This window comes from Thunnus maccoyii, chromosome 21 (genome assembly GCF_910596095.1).
Source record: "Thunnus maccoyii chromosome 21, fThuMac1.1, whole genome shotgun sequence".
NCBI classification, from domain to species: Eukaryota; Metazoa; Chordata; class Actinopteri; order Scombriformes; family Scombridae; genus Thunnus; species Thunnus maccoyii.
The window spans coordinates 20215479-20229058 of record NC_056553.1 but is presented as its reverse complement, the minus strand read 5'-3'; the positions used below and the strand labels follow the sequence as shown (position 1 = coordinate 20229058).

Sequence of the window (13580 nt, the reverse complement as noted above, 5' to 3'; positions counted from 1 at the left end):
ATATTGAGTCATGTTTTTTTCACATCCCTGCTTGGTAGAGCTGTCAAATTCCAATTTAAAAACTGGTACTGTGTGTTGTAACATTATTTCCCACTATAATAGAAAAGGCAACCTGAGGTTACAATCAAATTCCAAATGCAGGCAAAGGTTTGAAGAGTTTTCAATGAGTGGCTGTTATTTCCTAAATGGTAAAAGAGGAGAGTGAGGAAAAAAAAAAAGTGTTTCTTTTCTATTATTTCTCCCCCTTTGTTTCGGCGACATCGTCTGAAGGTTGCGCATTGGGAAGGACCTTAATTAAGATTTTTGTGCCTCGAGCTCTGTTTGCAAGCTGTAGTACATCAAGAATGAGCGAGAGCCAGATACAGATCATTGGCTACCCGGGTCAAGTCATGTGATTAGGAGAAAATATTAACATTTTCACCATGGCGACCCTTGTGACTTAGCAATCAAATGTGTTTTGTTTTTTTTTTCCCAAAGACATATGGAGGCGAGTAAACTCATTCACTACATGCCATGGCATCACCAGTTTTAATGTTTTAAGTTAAAGTGACCTTTAATTAGAAAAATGTGAAGAGGTTGCATTGTAGCTTTTCCGTGACGTGAACGTGTTGTTTTTGTACAACAGGCACACACAGACAGCGGAGGGTGAGGGGGTGTCTAACCACAGAAAAACAACACCACTCACAGATTTATTGATTGGAACAACTTCTTGGTGAAATATTTGTTCTTGCAGTGATCAGAACTTGACCACAGCCAAATAACACATTTTGCTTCACTTCCTGACAGCCTTATTTCCATGCTATAAGACAGAACTGGTTGCAGATGTGTACAGGACAGATAAACAGATAAAACATTCACACCCTCCATCCGCGGGTTAATATAGCCAATGATTGACAGCTGGATGGCGGTATTGATTGAATCCAGAGTCTCTTTGTTTTGCAGTGTCTCTGTCTCTCTCTCTCTCTTCTCCCTCGCTCCTGTTCCTGTTTGGTTTAGTTTTGAAATTCAGGCTGGTTATTACATGGAGAGGAGAGAAGGTTATTGCCTGGTGCGAGGGGGCACTGACTTATAGTGGCCACCTTTGGAGCTCATCCGTCTTTTCTCTGCTTCTCGAGTCCTCCCTCCTCTGTTAGCAGGCTGGTCTCCCTCCACATGCATAGAGGTGGGCTTGTTTTACGCACATATCACACCAGCTCATCAGAATTAGAACAATATCACCCTCCTTGCAGCGAAGAGTGACTGTTATTCATGTTTTTGACAGCTCAAATGTAGCTCATGAATCTTTCAAAATGACCAGGTTTGTCATTAGAAATGTCTTATTTAAGTCAATCTAGTGAGAAATATCTATTGTAGATTTTAACAATGCCATTAGATTCAATAAGCAAGGGCCAAGTTGGGGAATTAGCCTGTAATTCATCACCATACTGTCTTCTTGGGTATGCATGTAATTTACTCCAGTATGATTTTTCTCTATATTGTCTTAAGCTTCTGCAAATATAGGCATAATGGGATGAGAGGTTGGAAAAAAAAACAAACTAGTGAGTGTGGAAGGAGGGAGGGGGTTGGCTTTAGCCTAGAAGAGACTGCTATTAGCTGTTAATTCTGAAACAAATTATGCAATTAGCTCTGGCATCAGGATGTAGGCCATGAGAGAGGACAGCGTAACCTTCATTTGATCTGTTCTGCAGCGAGCCAGGCAAGAGACAGAGAGAGAGAGAGAGAGAGACCCATTTAATAGGAGAATTTCTTTTGCGCGAGCAAACGCTAACAGTATCCATAAGTGCCACTTTAGCTTCCCTTTGAGTGCTTTCTTTTTCCTATTTATGGGGGGATTTTCATAATGTGTGAGTGTGTTTTTTTTTCTTTCCTTTTTGAGAAATACTCATGTCCTTAAAACAAAGAGGTAATTTGTCTGTGCATATGAGATAATATTGTCTGGGGAGCCGTGCGATTCGCTGCCCCTGCTTGACTGTGAAACAGAGGGAAGGTGTTGATTTCAAGGTGTGTGTGTGTGTGTGTGTGTGTGTGTGTTTGTGTGTGTACGTGTGCGTGCACCTATTTTTGAGTGTCTCTCCGTGTGTTCGTGCACCATCAATAAAGGTCTCAAACAGCGGCAGAACCAATCGCAGCTCAACTTAAATGTTGGCCTGGTTCTCAGAGAGGATTGGTCGTTAGCCTAACACAAACAAATTTGTCCAGAGTGAGGAAGTCATTAATTCTAAGTGGACCATTCATTTAATGTTGTTAGGAAGCAGAGAGGCAAGAGTCCCTCGGCATTAGCGACGTGTGTAACTCCAGAAGCTTCACCACAACAAACAACTACTAGATCATGCTTTGCTCTGACACGGTCAAAAACTAAAGAAAATGCTAAAGAACACTTCAGAGGATACTTCATGCAGTTGATTTGATGCTGAAAAATCTATGACAATAAGTGGAGTTGATTATATAAATCCAGCATGTCAGAAAACGTACAGATATAAGTGTAGAGAGAGGGTGAAGTATGTTTTCATTTGGTCCGGACCAAGAAAAAAATGATATATTGTTTTCTTTTAGTTCTGCTCTGGTTCCTGTTCACACTGGCTTTTCTCCAATGAACAAAGAGCTGTAACCATGAAGTCACATGGACTGAAAAGTAGCTCATTCATTGGACAGTTTTGGTGATGTCAACCCACATCATCAGCGCTACATGGACCCACATGGGGAAATCAAAATCCAGTGACTGACAGCAGGTCATGCAGCACTTTACAGAATAAATGTGTCAATAAATCTTCTGTGGTGTCATATAACTGATTATGAGCATTAATAGTATAGACAGTTTATCATAAGTAGTGATGAACAGGTAGGAACAGTGATGAAAGGAGGCATCTTGTAACGTAATATTTTGAAGGCTTGTTACTGTGCACTCGCTACATTTTACTTGATGAGGAACTGCTTAAATACACGGAGCAGAACACAAGCTCAACATACTCTTTTTAAAGACACAGTGAGGTTGTAATTAATCCAAGTTATGAGCCGACTCATTTATCTCTTATGCTAATTATGCATTATTTGAGTATTTTTAGTGACATAAATGTATTCAATTAAATGTGAATCGGGGCAACTAGCTTGGAAAACCACACTTGCCCGTTAGCTCATGAGTAACTAGCAGCGTAATATCTTAGTAGTAGGAGCGTGTTTGGATTTCAGCTGACTGAATTACATTTCCAAAGAGTGTGGCTGAGGTCTAATATATTCATTTTACATTTATCCACCTCCTCCTGATCTAACAAAGTGAGTGTGGAAGTTGTGAGTGGAGGCCAACAGTCCTCCATAACATATATTTTCTAAACCACACCCATTTTTCAAGTGATCGAATCACATCTGTAGGATTTGATTCAAATAACAAACACCGCAGAAATACGTCACAATACTGAAGCTAAAGATACTCTAATTTCCATTTCACTGAGTTTTGCTCCTGTTTTACTGATGCCTATACACGTTACCATGGTTACCAGATGACATTGCATCGATATACAGATCGTTTTCTTGACATTTTACAATCAGCAAATGGATTTAATAGTAGTTTTGCTTCCATATTTATACTAAAATTACATATTTACTGTCACAAAACCCTTAGGTTGGTCTGCTTTCTTAAAATTTTAAGACACGGGGTATAAATTGGCTAATCTTGGTGATGCAGAGGGTTAAGTTTGCCTGATGCCCAAAACAGAACCAACCTGCCTCTCAACCAGATGCAAAAAAAAAAAAATAGTTTCCATTTTTTTGTTTCCTCCCATAGACATGAGTGAAGTACCAATTTACTGTGGCTGGGTCCATTTCTAAGAGCTTAGCCTGACACAGGTTTTGGGTAATGATTTGGGATGTTATCAGTGCAGAGCAGGAAAGTAAACAGCGGCGCTATCTCCAAAAGGTTAGCCATATGTTAAATCAGTGGCAGAGGAGGGGAGGGAGAACAGCTGCTCCCCCCAATGCTATCTGACAACTTACACACACTCACACAAAATATATACACACACCTGCACGTGCACGCTCTGTTGATTATTCTCTGGGCATACGTGTGAAAGAAAATCAAACATATCCTAGAAAGATAATACACGTTCAGATCTACTTTGCAGCTTCCCAGAGAGACAGACAGTCAGGCACTTGGATTGATCTGGAACATGAAGTGTAGCGGAGGCTTGTTTGGTGACCACGGCCTCAGCATTCAAATATGGCAGACACACATGTGGGTGAGACATCTGGAAAGCTGAGCAGACCAGTGATCAAAATCAAGCCAGTGTGTAAACAAAACAAGGCGGCTATGCAATATTAGTTGGCCAGCTGTCAGGATGAAACTTGTGTAAATTAGTCTCTTTCTAATTTATTTATTTATATATAAGGCAAAGGAGAGACATATAAACAATACAGTAATCACAAAGCAAATTTAATAGCCTTTTTTTATACTTTGTTTTTATTGGGACACATTATGTGGGTGAAGGGAGTATTTTTGTGCAATGATAATATAATAATCACACAGATTTTGCACAAAATGAATGACATGCATAATTACTGTGATGCTGCATTTGTGTATAATCATACTGTTATCATGGAATTATCTTTCATGTCCAACGTTTTCACAGATGATTATCTAATTGGCATACAATTTCACACAGTAGAAAGCTCAAAGACTCCTATTATACACCACTGCTTAATTAAAGTCGTTTTTCGCACTCATGAAATCCTGTCACAAAACCCTTTTCACAATTCCTACATGCAGTCCTCTCACGCATAATTGTATTATGGACTGCATTACATTGTCCCGCTTTAATTCACAGCCCGCGGCTTACAAATTGTAAAACAAAGACTTGAGCGTATGTGGGATTCACTGGTTTCTCTGTCTCATTTTGTGACAGTGCAGACTCAGTGATTATTCCCTCGATAGGCTGGAACCTGTCAGATCACCTCGTGTATCTAAAGTCATGGAACCAGCACACAGACTTAAACTGTGAAGGTCATTTCTGAGTATTCAAGGGGACAAATACACACTGTACATTTCTATTAATGCACATTTTCCAATCAGTGCCAAATACAGAAACTCTAATTAAAGTGTGCTTTACAGGTAAATAGATAAATATGGATGAATTGATAAATGTTGTAGTCCTTGCAGGTGGATTGGATAAAATGAAACCAGTAATGTTGGATCATGATTAGTTTCCTTAAAGCATGTGAAGGCAAATTGAATCCAGCATGGGAATGATAGACTCTGCTACTAACAATGAAACTACTATACATAGAGGTAACTACAGAAAGAAAATACACTGAATGGCAATTGCAGAAAAATGCTGGACTAGTAATGTGATCAAAAATGGAATCTGAGTACAAGAAAATCTTAAGGACTATACCTTTAAGGTGGTATTTTCTCAGGGACTGAGTAGCACCTACAGTGAGGCATCATTATAGGAAGATCAGAGAGACACTTTTAATTATACTGGAGTTAAAGCATCTCTGCAGATGATTGCATGCTACTGTATATGATGACTGTCAGTTATTTAAAAATATATATATAGTGTTTAATACACCATATGTATCACTGTAAATATACTTTTCAAGTTATGTTTAGGCAGTTTTGAATGTTTTGAAAAGAGATAAAAGAACCGGTCCCTCTAGAAAACAGACTCCACCTCTTTGCCAGTTATCACATCCTGTCTACAGCACTCCAGTGAGCAGCAGATAATGTAACAGCTTTGCTTCTGTATGCCTGCTCCATCACCGCTGCCGACACCATCCATTGCAAACACGCATCTGGCACCTCCACAATCACCACTTAGCTAAATTACATTACTTCTAGCCTAGCGCCTCTAACAAGGTGCTCTGTGTATTCACTAGCTGAGAAAATAGAAAGGGAACATGGCAAGAGACAAAGAAGTGGAGTAGCTAACATGGTGTTAACAATTGCTCAGTGAGTTCCTCTGCTTTCCATTACACACACTTTGCACCTTTTAACCTTGTTAGCGGGCCATGGCAGCGCGCTGCCCCAGAATGCTTGTTCCGTAATTAAGGGTGGCTCAGGTGCTAGATTCATGGAGATTTGCAGGCCTGTGATTAAAATTGAAATTTAATTCTGGTAATCTGGTGGAGGTGAGGGAAGTGGAATATTGAATGTGAAAGGGGAGGGAAGGACGGTTTGGGTGGTTGGCTAGCCACATATCAGTGTGAGATACTTCACACAGGCTGTTCAAACATGGACTTAAAACAGGCTTATCTCCCAAAAGGTTAATGAGGAGCGGCTGGCTGCGCCTGCTACAAACGCACAACAGAGGTCTCATCTTCCACTGCACGGCAGCGTGTCAGCCACAGAAATACACACACACACACACACACACACACACACACACAGGCTGGATAAGCTGCAGGCATCACAAGCCCACAGCCTCACTGATAGAATTCTCGTTTCCAATAACATCCTCAGACGACTTAATTACTTTTCCTTTTGATGCGACTCACAAGAATAAGCGGACTCTAGATGGAATCTCTCCTTTCTCCATCTGTGTGTCTCTCTCTCTCTCTGTGTTTCTCCGTCCTCAGTGATAGCTGATAATTTAGTTGTGGCATTTCAGATGGCTGGGCATGACTCTGAAGTCCATTTCCCTGAGTCGTCATACTCGCTCACGGCGTGCACGGTTGTCAGTGCCGGCCTCGTGGGGATGTGTGTGAATTTGCTGAGGCTGCGCAGTGGACAAATGACGTGTAGACAGCTTTGTTGTCCGATATGTGGGGGTGACCAGTGTTAGAAGCAGAGGAGCACTTTTGTGCTTTTGCACGAGAGCTGCCTCTGTGGACAGTGAAATAAAAGAAACAAAACAAGACAAAGACAAGAAAAAAAGATTATGTGTATGCAGGCACATACTGCACACACACATACCTTTGGTAACTTGGCTCAAAAAATATGTGCCCTTTGCCTTTTGTTCTCTTCTTTTTTTATCTGGCTCTTGACTGAAGTAAAAGTGTGCTGCTATGAGATGGAGAAATGTTCTATTTTACCTCGAGGTGCCCCATTTACCATTTTGAACTAACCCTGTTATTCGTCCCTGTGCATATGCGATTCATTCTATTGTTACCCCTAAAATGAATAGAGGCTCTTGACATTCATTCCGGGGCATTAAATCATGAGTATCCTGGACGAGCACATACTGTAGATTTATGTTGATGCCACAGAGGTGTGTTATAAATGCAGCCCACTGTGTGAGGCGCAGTATGTGGATGTCCAGCTTGTTTTTCACCTGCAGGGAAGCAAGTGGTTCCACTGTCTTATCAGCACATGGTGGTGTTTAGGCCTGGCAGGGGGGAATGTGTGTGTGTGTGTGTGTGTGTGTTTGTGTGTGTGGAGTGGAGTGAGGGTTGACTGTTTAGTTCCAGTACAGAGCTGTATTTTGTGTGTATAGGTGTGTTTTCACACAAGCGCGTATGCTTGACCTTACATACACTACATACCTGTTATGTGTGTAATGGCATCTTTTTTCTTTTCTTTCTGTCTTAGGCTGTATATTAAAATGTTTTAGGATTATTTAAAGTGGTGCAATCAATGACATCAGGTCAAAATGTTGCATTAATAAAAACTAGCCAACATATATATATATATATAATACCTTGATGTATAAGATAGTATATACTATCCTAGGATGGTGTCAGGCTGACATGAAACATTAATACATTCACATAAGACAGAAGACAAAAGACACATGAACATTCATATTTCCAGGTATTATCACATTCATTCATCTTACATGTAACACATATACCTCTCATCCCGACACCCTACCCTCTGCAAACATAATAAACACACACACACACACGCACCTGACATTAATTCTCTGTCCTGTGGTCTCCACCAGAGTCGCCCCTTCCCTTCCCAGCCATGCCACAAGTTCTTTTTTAAGTCTTATAGGGCATCATAAATGTACTTCCATACGTCACTGAATTGCTTCGTTTTATTGTTATCCTCAGACAATGTAATGTCTTTTATATGGTCAAATAATATCTCATCAATTCTATCCAAATCTGTAAAGTAGCGGCCTCCCTTTTTCCACTGTTTTAAAATGAGCTTCATATAAACAAGAAAGGAAAACATAATCTACCGTCCCGTAGGATCTCTTTATTTTTTCAGCATTCTGACAAAATACACAGCTGAGAATTGAATTTTTCAATGTCTTTTTTTGTTTGTTTGTTTTGTCTTGTTTTGTTTTTACAAGTAATATACATCCATTATTGGATTTCACATTTTGTTCACTTTTGTAGAAAACCAGAATGAATGTATAAGGGAGTCGTGAGAGCCACACTTCACACACCGATCAGAGGAATCTAGATAAAACTTATGAATTTCATCTCTAGTAGTATATCCTTGTTATCAATTGTATTGCATTAAATGTAGATTTTCATTAGTGGTGATGCTGTTAGTGAGATAGAAGCATTTCTTCCATTTTTGTGTTGGCTTCTTTAAAATGAAGGCTTTTATTCCATTCATCAGACAACTTTTGCAGTAATGTTAAGATTGTTCTTTCAGCAGCATGTCGTATATTTAGCCATTTAATTTTTTCCTTCTTTAAACAGAACTTCCTCAAAGAGTCCTGGCACCAAATCGCAGTGTAAATTGAAATTTTGAATAATCCAGTTTTTAAGCTGTAAATATCTAAAAATTCTTGATTTGTTAATGTGAATTTATTCTGCAGTTCTGTAAATGATTGAACCCTATTATGCATAATTATATCTGATAAATGTTTAATCCCCCTTGTACTCCAAGTGCCCCAGTTAAGCTCCACATTTTGGATTTTTATTGATGGATTATTCCAAATCTGTGTGTTCCTAGGGATACTAAATTGCACTCCTAATATTTTTCAATTTTGTTCCATGATTTTAATGCGCTGTTTATAACAAAGTTAGATACTTTTATATTGTGTTCTGTAAACAGAGATGTAAATAGGTTCTTGGCCTTTAATTGTTTGCTTTCAATATTTATCCAGGGTTCTTCAGCTGTGTTATTGACTATACGATCTATATAAAACATCTGTGAGGCATAATAATGCAGTTCTAAACTTGGAAATTTAAGACTTTGTTCTGTTCTTACATTTTGAAAAAGAGCTCTACTCAACCGATGTGCTTTATTAGACCAGATAAAAGAGGTGAGGAAAGAATGAAATCATGTAAAAAATTAAAGGTATAGTTTGGAAAATAAAGAGAAATTTATGTAACCATGTAATTTTAAACATAATCATTCAAATTAAATCCATGGACAAGTCTGACCATTAGAGAAATAATTAATCAGAGAAAGAAAGTTATCTTTGTATAATTGTTTTTTCAGAACTTATATTGTATTGCAACAGAGGTATCTTATCATATACTCGTATACTTATCTTGTACTCAGATTGAGTATTGCCCTCACATCCTGGTTTTGGAGCTTGGACATTTCAGTGTGCACACAGCATCTCCTTTTCCTTTACAACCTTTGACATCAAAGATAGCATTTTTAGCCATGCTAGCAGCTTTGTGGATGGCAAAGTTGGTTGGTCCACCACTTTGGTCCAGACTGAAATATCTCAGCAACTATTAAATGGATTGCTGTGAAAGTTTTTACAGGCATTCATGCTGGCCAGAAGATGAATCCTACTGACTTTGGTGAATCCCTCACCTTTCCTCTAGCACCACCATTAGGTTGGTAGTTGTGGTTTTTTGTGAAACTTCTTGACAGGTATTGGATGGATTGTCATGATGTTTGGCGTAGACATTCATGTCCCCCTCAGAACAAACTGTAATACCTTTGGTGAGACTTTGACTTTTCCTCCAGTTCCATCATCAAGTCAAAATTTCAATTTGCAGGTATTTGGTTTATGGCTAGCATTAGCATTGTGGTACTAATGGTGAAAGTGCTATTGTGCCTAAGTGCAGCCTCACAGAGCCGCTCGGATGGTTGTAGACTCTTAGTTTTGTTAAAAAAATAGTCTTAGGTGAAATAATGTTTCCATGCAGTAATAATGACTCTCTGGTGATTCTGCATCTGTGATGGAGTATATTCACGTCCGTGTGAATGTGTTTCTAGGACTTTGTTTTGCAGCAGCTACATCAGCAGCAGAGGTAGTGCTGGCAGCATGGCGTCTCTCTGGCCGGGGTTGTGTCAGCTGCAGAGATGAATAGCCCTCTGCTCTCGGCCCACTAAGTAATCCAGCCAATGATGAATCGCTGCTCTCACTGACACCCAAATTGGAATCATTGGGTCCGGGAGCCAAAACTGGGAAAAAAAACAACAAAAAAACAGAAGTCCTCTAGTGGTGGCGTCTAGTCATCTGTTACTGTGTCACTCCCTGAAGCCGCACAAGGTATTCCCCACCTCTGTGTGCTCAAGGCCTCCGATAAATAGAAGACAAAGAGCCTTTCAGAAATGTGTCACACTTCCCCATCAAAACTATGCTACCATAATTCCACTCCCCCCTTTCTAGCATTGTTAGACTGATAGCTGGAGCCAAGGACCCTCATAAGTAAAGAAAGTTGGTCAAAAGTGTAACACAGTGGTGTGCTACAACCATCAGAATCTATTTTTTTTTAAGTGTTCCCCAACATTTCAGGTGATTTTTAGTTGTTCCTTAACATTTAAATGTCTCTAACAGGTTTTTCCTTATGCTTTTTTGTCAGCCCAAATGTTTTCACCACAGTACTGTATCCATTGATTGCAGCCTTTGTTAGCCTACATTCTGGTAGTGGTGGCCTGAGTCTGCTGGCGGCGCATGTAAAACAAATCCCCCAACACAAGGAATGACTTAATGAACTTAATGAGGTTTTCTAATTACAGAGGGAAGTTAGCCCATGTCAAATGGGCCTTTTCTGCCTTCCTTGACATGGATTAACAGCCAGGCTATTAAATCCAGCCCTACATTACCACAGAGGAGAGACCGAAACACAATCAGTCATATCTGCTGTAATTCTGGCCTACATTCAGAGGCATGGTGCTTCATTTGAAGTGAATGAAGCTTGTATTTTTTAGAGTAGACTGAACGAGCCTAAAGCAGAATCTGAACCTCCACTTGAAACCTTCTCAGGGATGGTGAATAGGGAATAAAAACAGGAACAGAAATGTTTTAGTGTCTGAGCCATGAAGGCCTTAACCTTCATGTTAATGGGTTTGATATAAAATAGACATTATTCTATGAGCTTGGACTGTTACTTCCTGCCATTTATTCCTCTACATGTCTTTTCATTTCCTTAGTTTTTTACTCATTGATGCTCTTTGCTTTTTCATCTTTCTATTTCTGTCTCTCTAACTCCTCCATGGTAGGGAAGATGATTTACTTTGTCATCATTAACACATCAAAAGAGCCAAGTGTGTATTTCAAAGTCATCTGATAACTGATACTCTTTAATGGCGCACTGGAACAGTAATTAATTTCAAAAACATCCCATTTATTTGTTCTGGAAGTGAATGCTCCCGCCAAAGCGGCATAAATCCTGTCTGTTGCTGCAGCTCAAATTAATTTACGTGTTGCGTCTCCTCGCATCCTTTGAGAATTTAATTATCTCAGCAAACAGGCTCTGGGTGTGTTGAATATACATTCTTTTAACAGAGTTGTACTGAAGCCAAAACAGTACAGAGCCATGTTGTTTCATTCTGACTCTTCTGCCTTTTCTGTGTCATTCCAGACAGTCACTTGCCACAAACGCGACAACAGAACTTTTAAAAGAAAACAGTAGATGAAGTCGGGATAACATCATGGAGTGGTGAATAATGCAATAGAAAGGTAGACGCTAAATGCCATCCAGTGGGTCCATCTACTGCTTAGCTAGAGTCCCCTCTTCATTTCCCTGTCAGCACACTTGATCCGAGTCAATCCTGCAGCCTCGGTGCTCGGGATTTCTGAGAGTAGCTTTTGGCGAATGGGGGCAGACCCACTTAGGCGACAGTCATCCTGCCATAAATGACAGATGGATACTGAACGGAGTTCACCTCAGGTCAGCCGAGCTGGTTTGAAGACACTTCCCTTAAATCCTAACATGGTCAGTCAGTTCACGTTCAGAAAACACACTACTATCATTGCCATCTTTCCTGTCAGGTAGACCTTTTCCACTACAGGAACCCAACGACCCATATCTAAAAGCCATTGTAACCATTGTCACAGGTTCTGCTTTTGTTTCCATTGCACTCCCCCCGCTTTGGGGACCAATTCCCTGAAGCTAAATTTTGGCACTGCTCAGGAGTGTTTATATCCAACATGGCAAACTGCACAATTAAAAAGACAGGACATGTTTAGATAAGCGCTGCAAGGAAGTGTGTTTCAATATACAGGCAATATTCTTCCTCAGAATATCTGGCGTGTTTGCTGCCTTGTTGTGCATTTGTCTGTGTGAACTGAAGATTGTTTGCACAGTGTTGGGGAGTATGTGATTAGTTTAATTACATTCCCCAGTAACATTTGGGTTGCACAGGTATTATCAAAATGATGTAATGTATCCAGCAGTGAGCTGTTTTTTCCACTAAGTAGCAAGGCAACGTGACTGAACGCTACATTGCTATATTTTTCATTTTCTCTTTCTCTTAATAAAATTGTGCAGTTGTGCTGCATCCTACAGTCTGCTCTCCACCAGATTCCTCACTGTCACCTCTCCATCTTTGGATTCAGGAGCAGATCAAGCAATGGGATGGTTTTAAGACAGTATGGAGCAGAGAGAAAGAGCTGGACCAGTAATTGCTGGTGCGTCCTTTGGGGCCATGACCTGTCCTGAGTGATGCACCCGGCTCTGGAGAGCTGGTCAGGGTGGGGCCCTTCCATTATTTTAATGATACTGACAGTTAAAAGTCATCACATGAAATGTGAAAGAAAATCAACATCAGTGCCACTTCTTCTATTGTTGTCTGTACCACACCTGAACTGAACTGCACTCACCTACAAAACAGCACATAAAAATGATGAAATTTGTCCTTGAATCAAAAGCATTTATCAGTGACCTATAACTGAAACATACTGTAGTGTTTGTAAAACACAGTGGAAAAGCAAGACAGAAGAACCAAGAACTTACTGGTCTCCAGGTAAGGGGTATTTAAGTAAGACTGAGGGTTGATGTGATGTCTTTAAAACACATTTGTATTCAATGGCAAACTGACCAGGTTACAACAAGATAAATTGCTCAAAGACCAACTTAACACCCTGTTTTGGCTTGAACACGCCCCCCTTCAGAAATTCAAAAAATGTAATGTCAAACACAAACGTTACCCTGAACACCAACACTCCAGTATCCCTCTATTTTTCTGTCTTCAGCTGTTTTAATGTCTAGATTACATCTGGTGGTCATCCAGATTTCATAGAACCGCAGTTACACATGTAACTCATGTCTTAACATCTACATCGGCTATTAACTGTATGCATTTTACTTCAACCTCCCCAAATCTTCAAAGTGGTGGTTCAGAGCCATTTGAACTGCTAGTTTATCTTAGTGAGGCATCAGCAGATGCAGCAGAGGCACCGGAGATTGACAGAATAGGGGATGTGAATGAGTGGTCGAGAAGCGGTAAATATGCCCCAGACAAACCATATCTACAGCTACTATTCTCATGGGTAAGTGTG

The 13580-nt window shown here is 40.0% G+C and overlaps 1 protein-coding gene across 9 annotated transcripts in view; it reads left to right on the top strand.

Annotated features, from left to right (window-relative positions):
- adarb2 (adenosine deaminase RNA specific B2 (inactive)) overlaps positions 1-13580 on the top strand; it is a 385455-nt gene that overhangs the window by 277576 nt on the left and 94299 nt on the right. For 3 of the 9 annotated variants that reach the window (XM_042400109.1, XM_042400110.1, XM_042400111.1), the window contains 2 exons: positions 11662-11759; positions 12639-12710. The exons of 4 other annotated variants lie outside the window; for them this stretch is intronic. In XM_042400109.1, the coding sequence (XP_042256043.1) occupies positions 12674-12710 (37 nt within the window). In that variant the 5' untranslated portion in view covers positions 11662-11759; positions 12639-12673. 2 more of the 9 variants (XM_042400117.1, XM_042400115.1) reach the window with 2 other exon arrangements.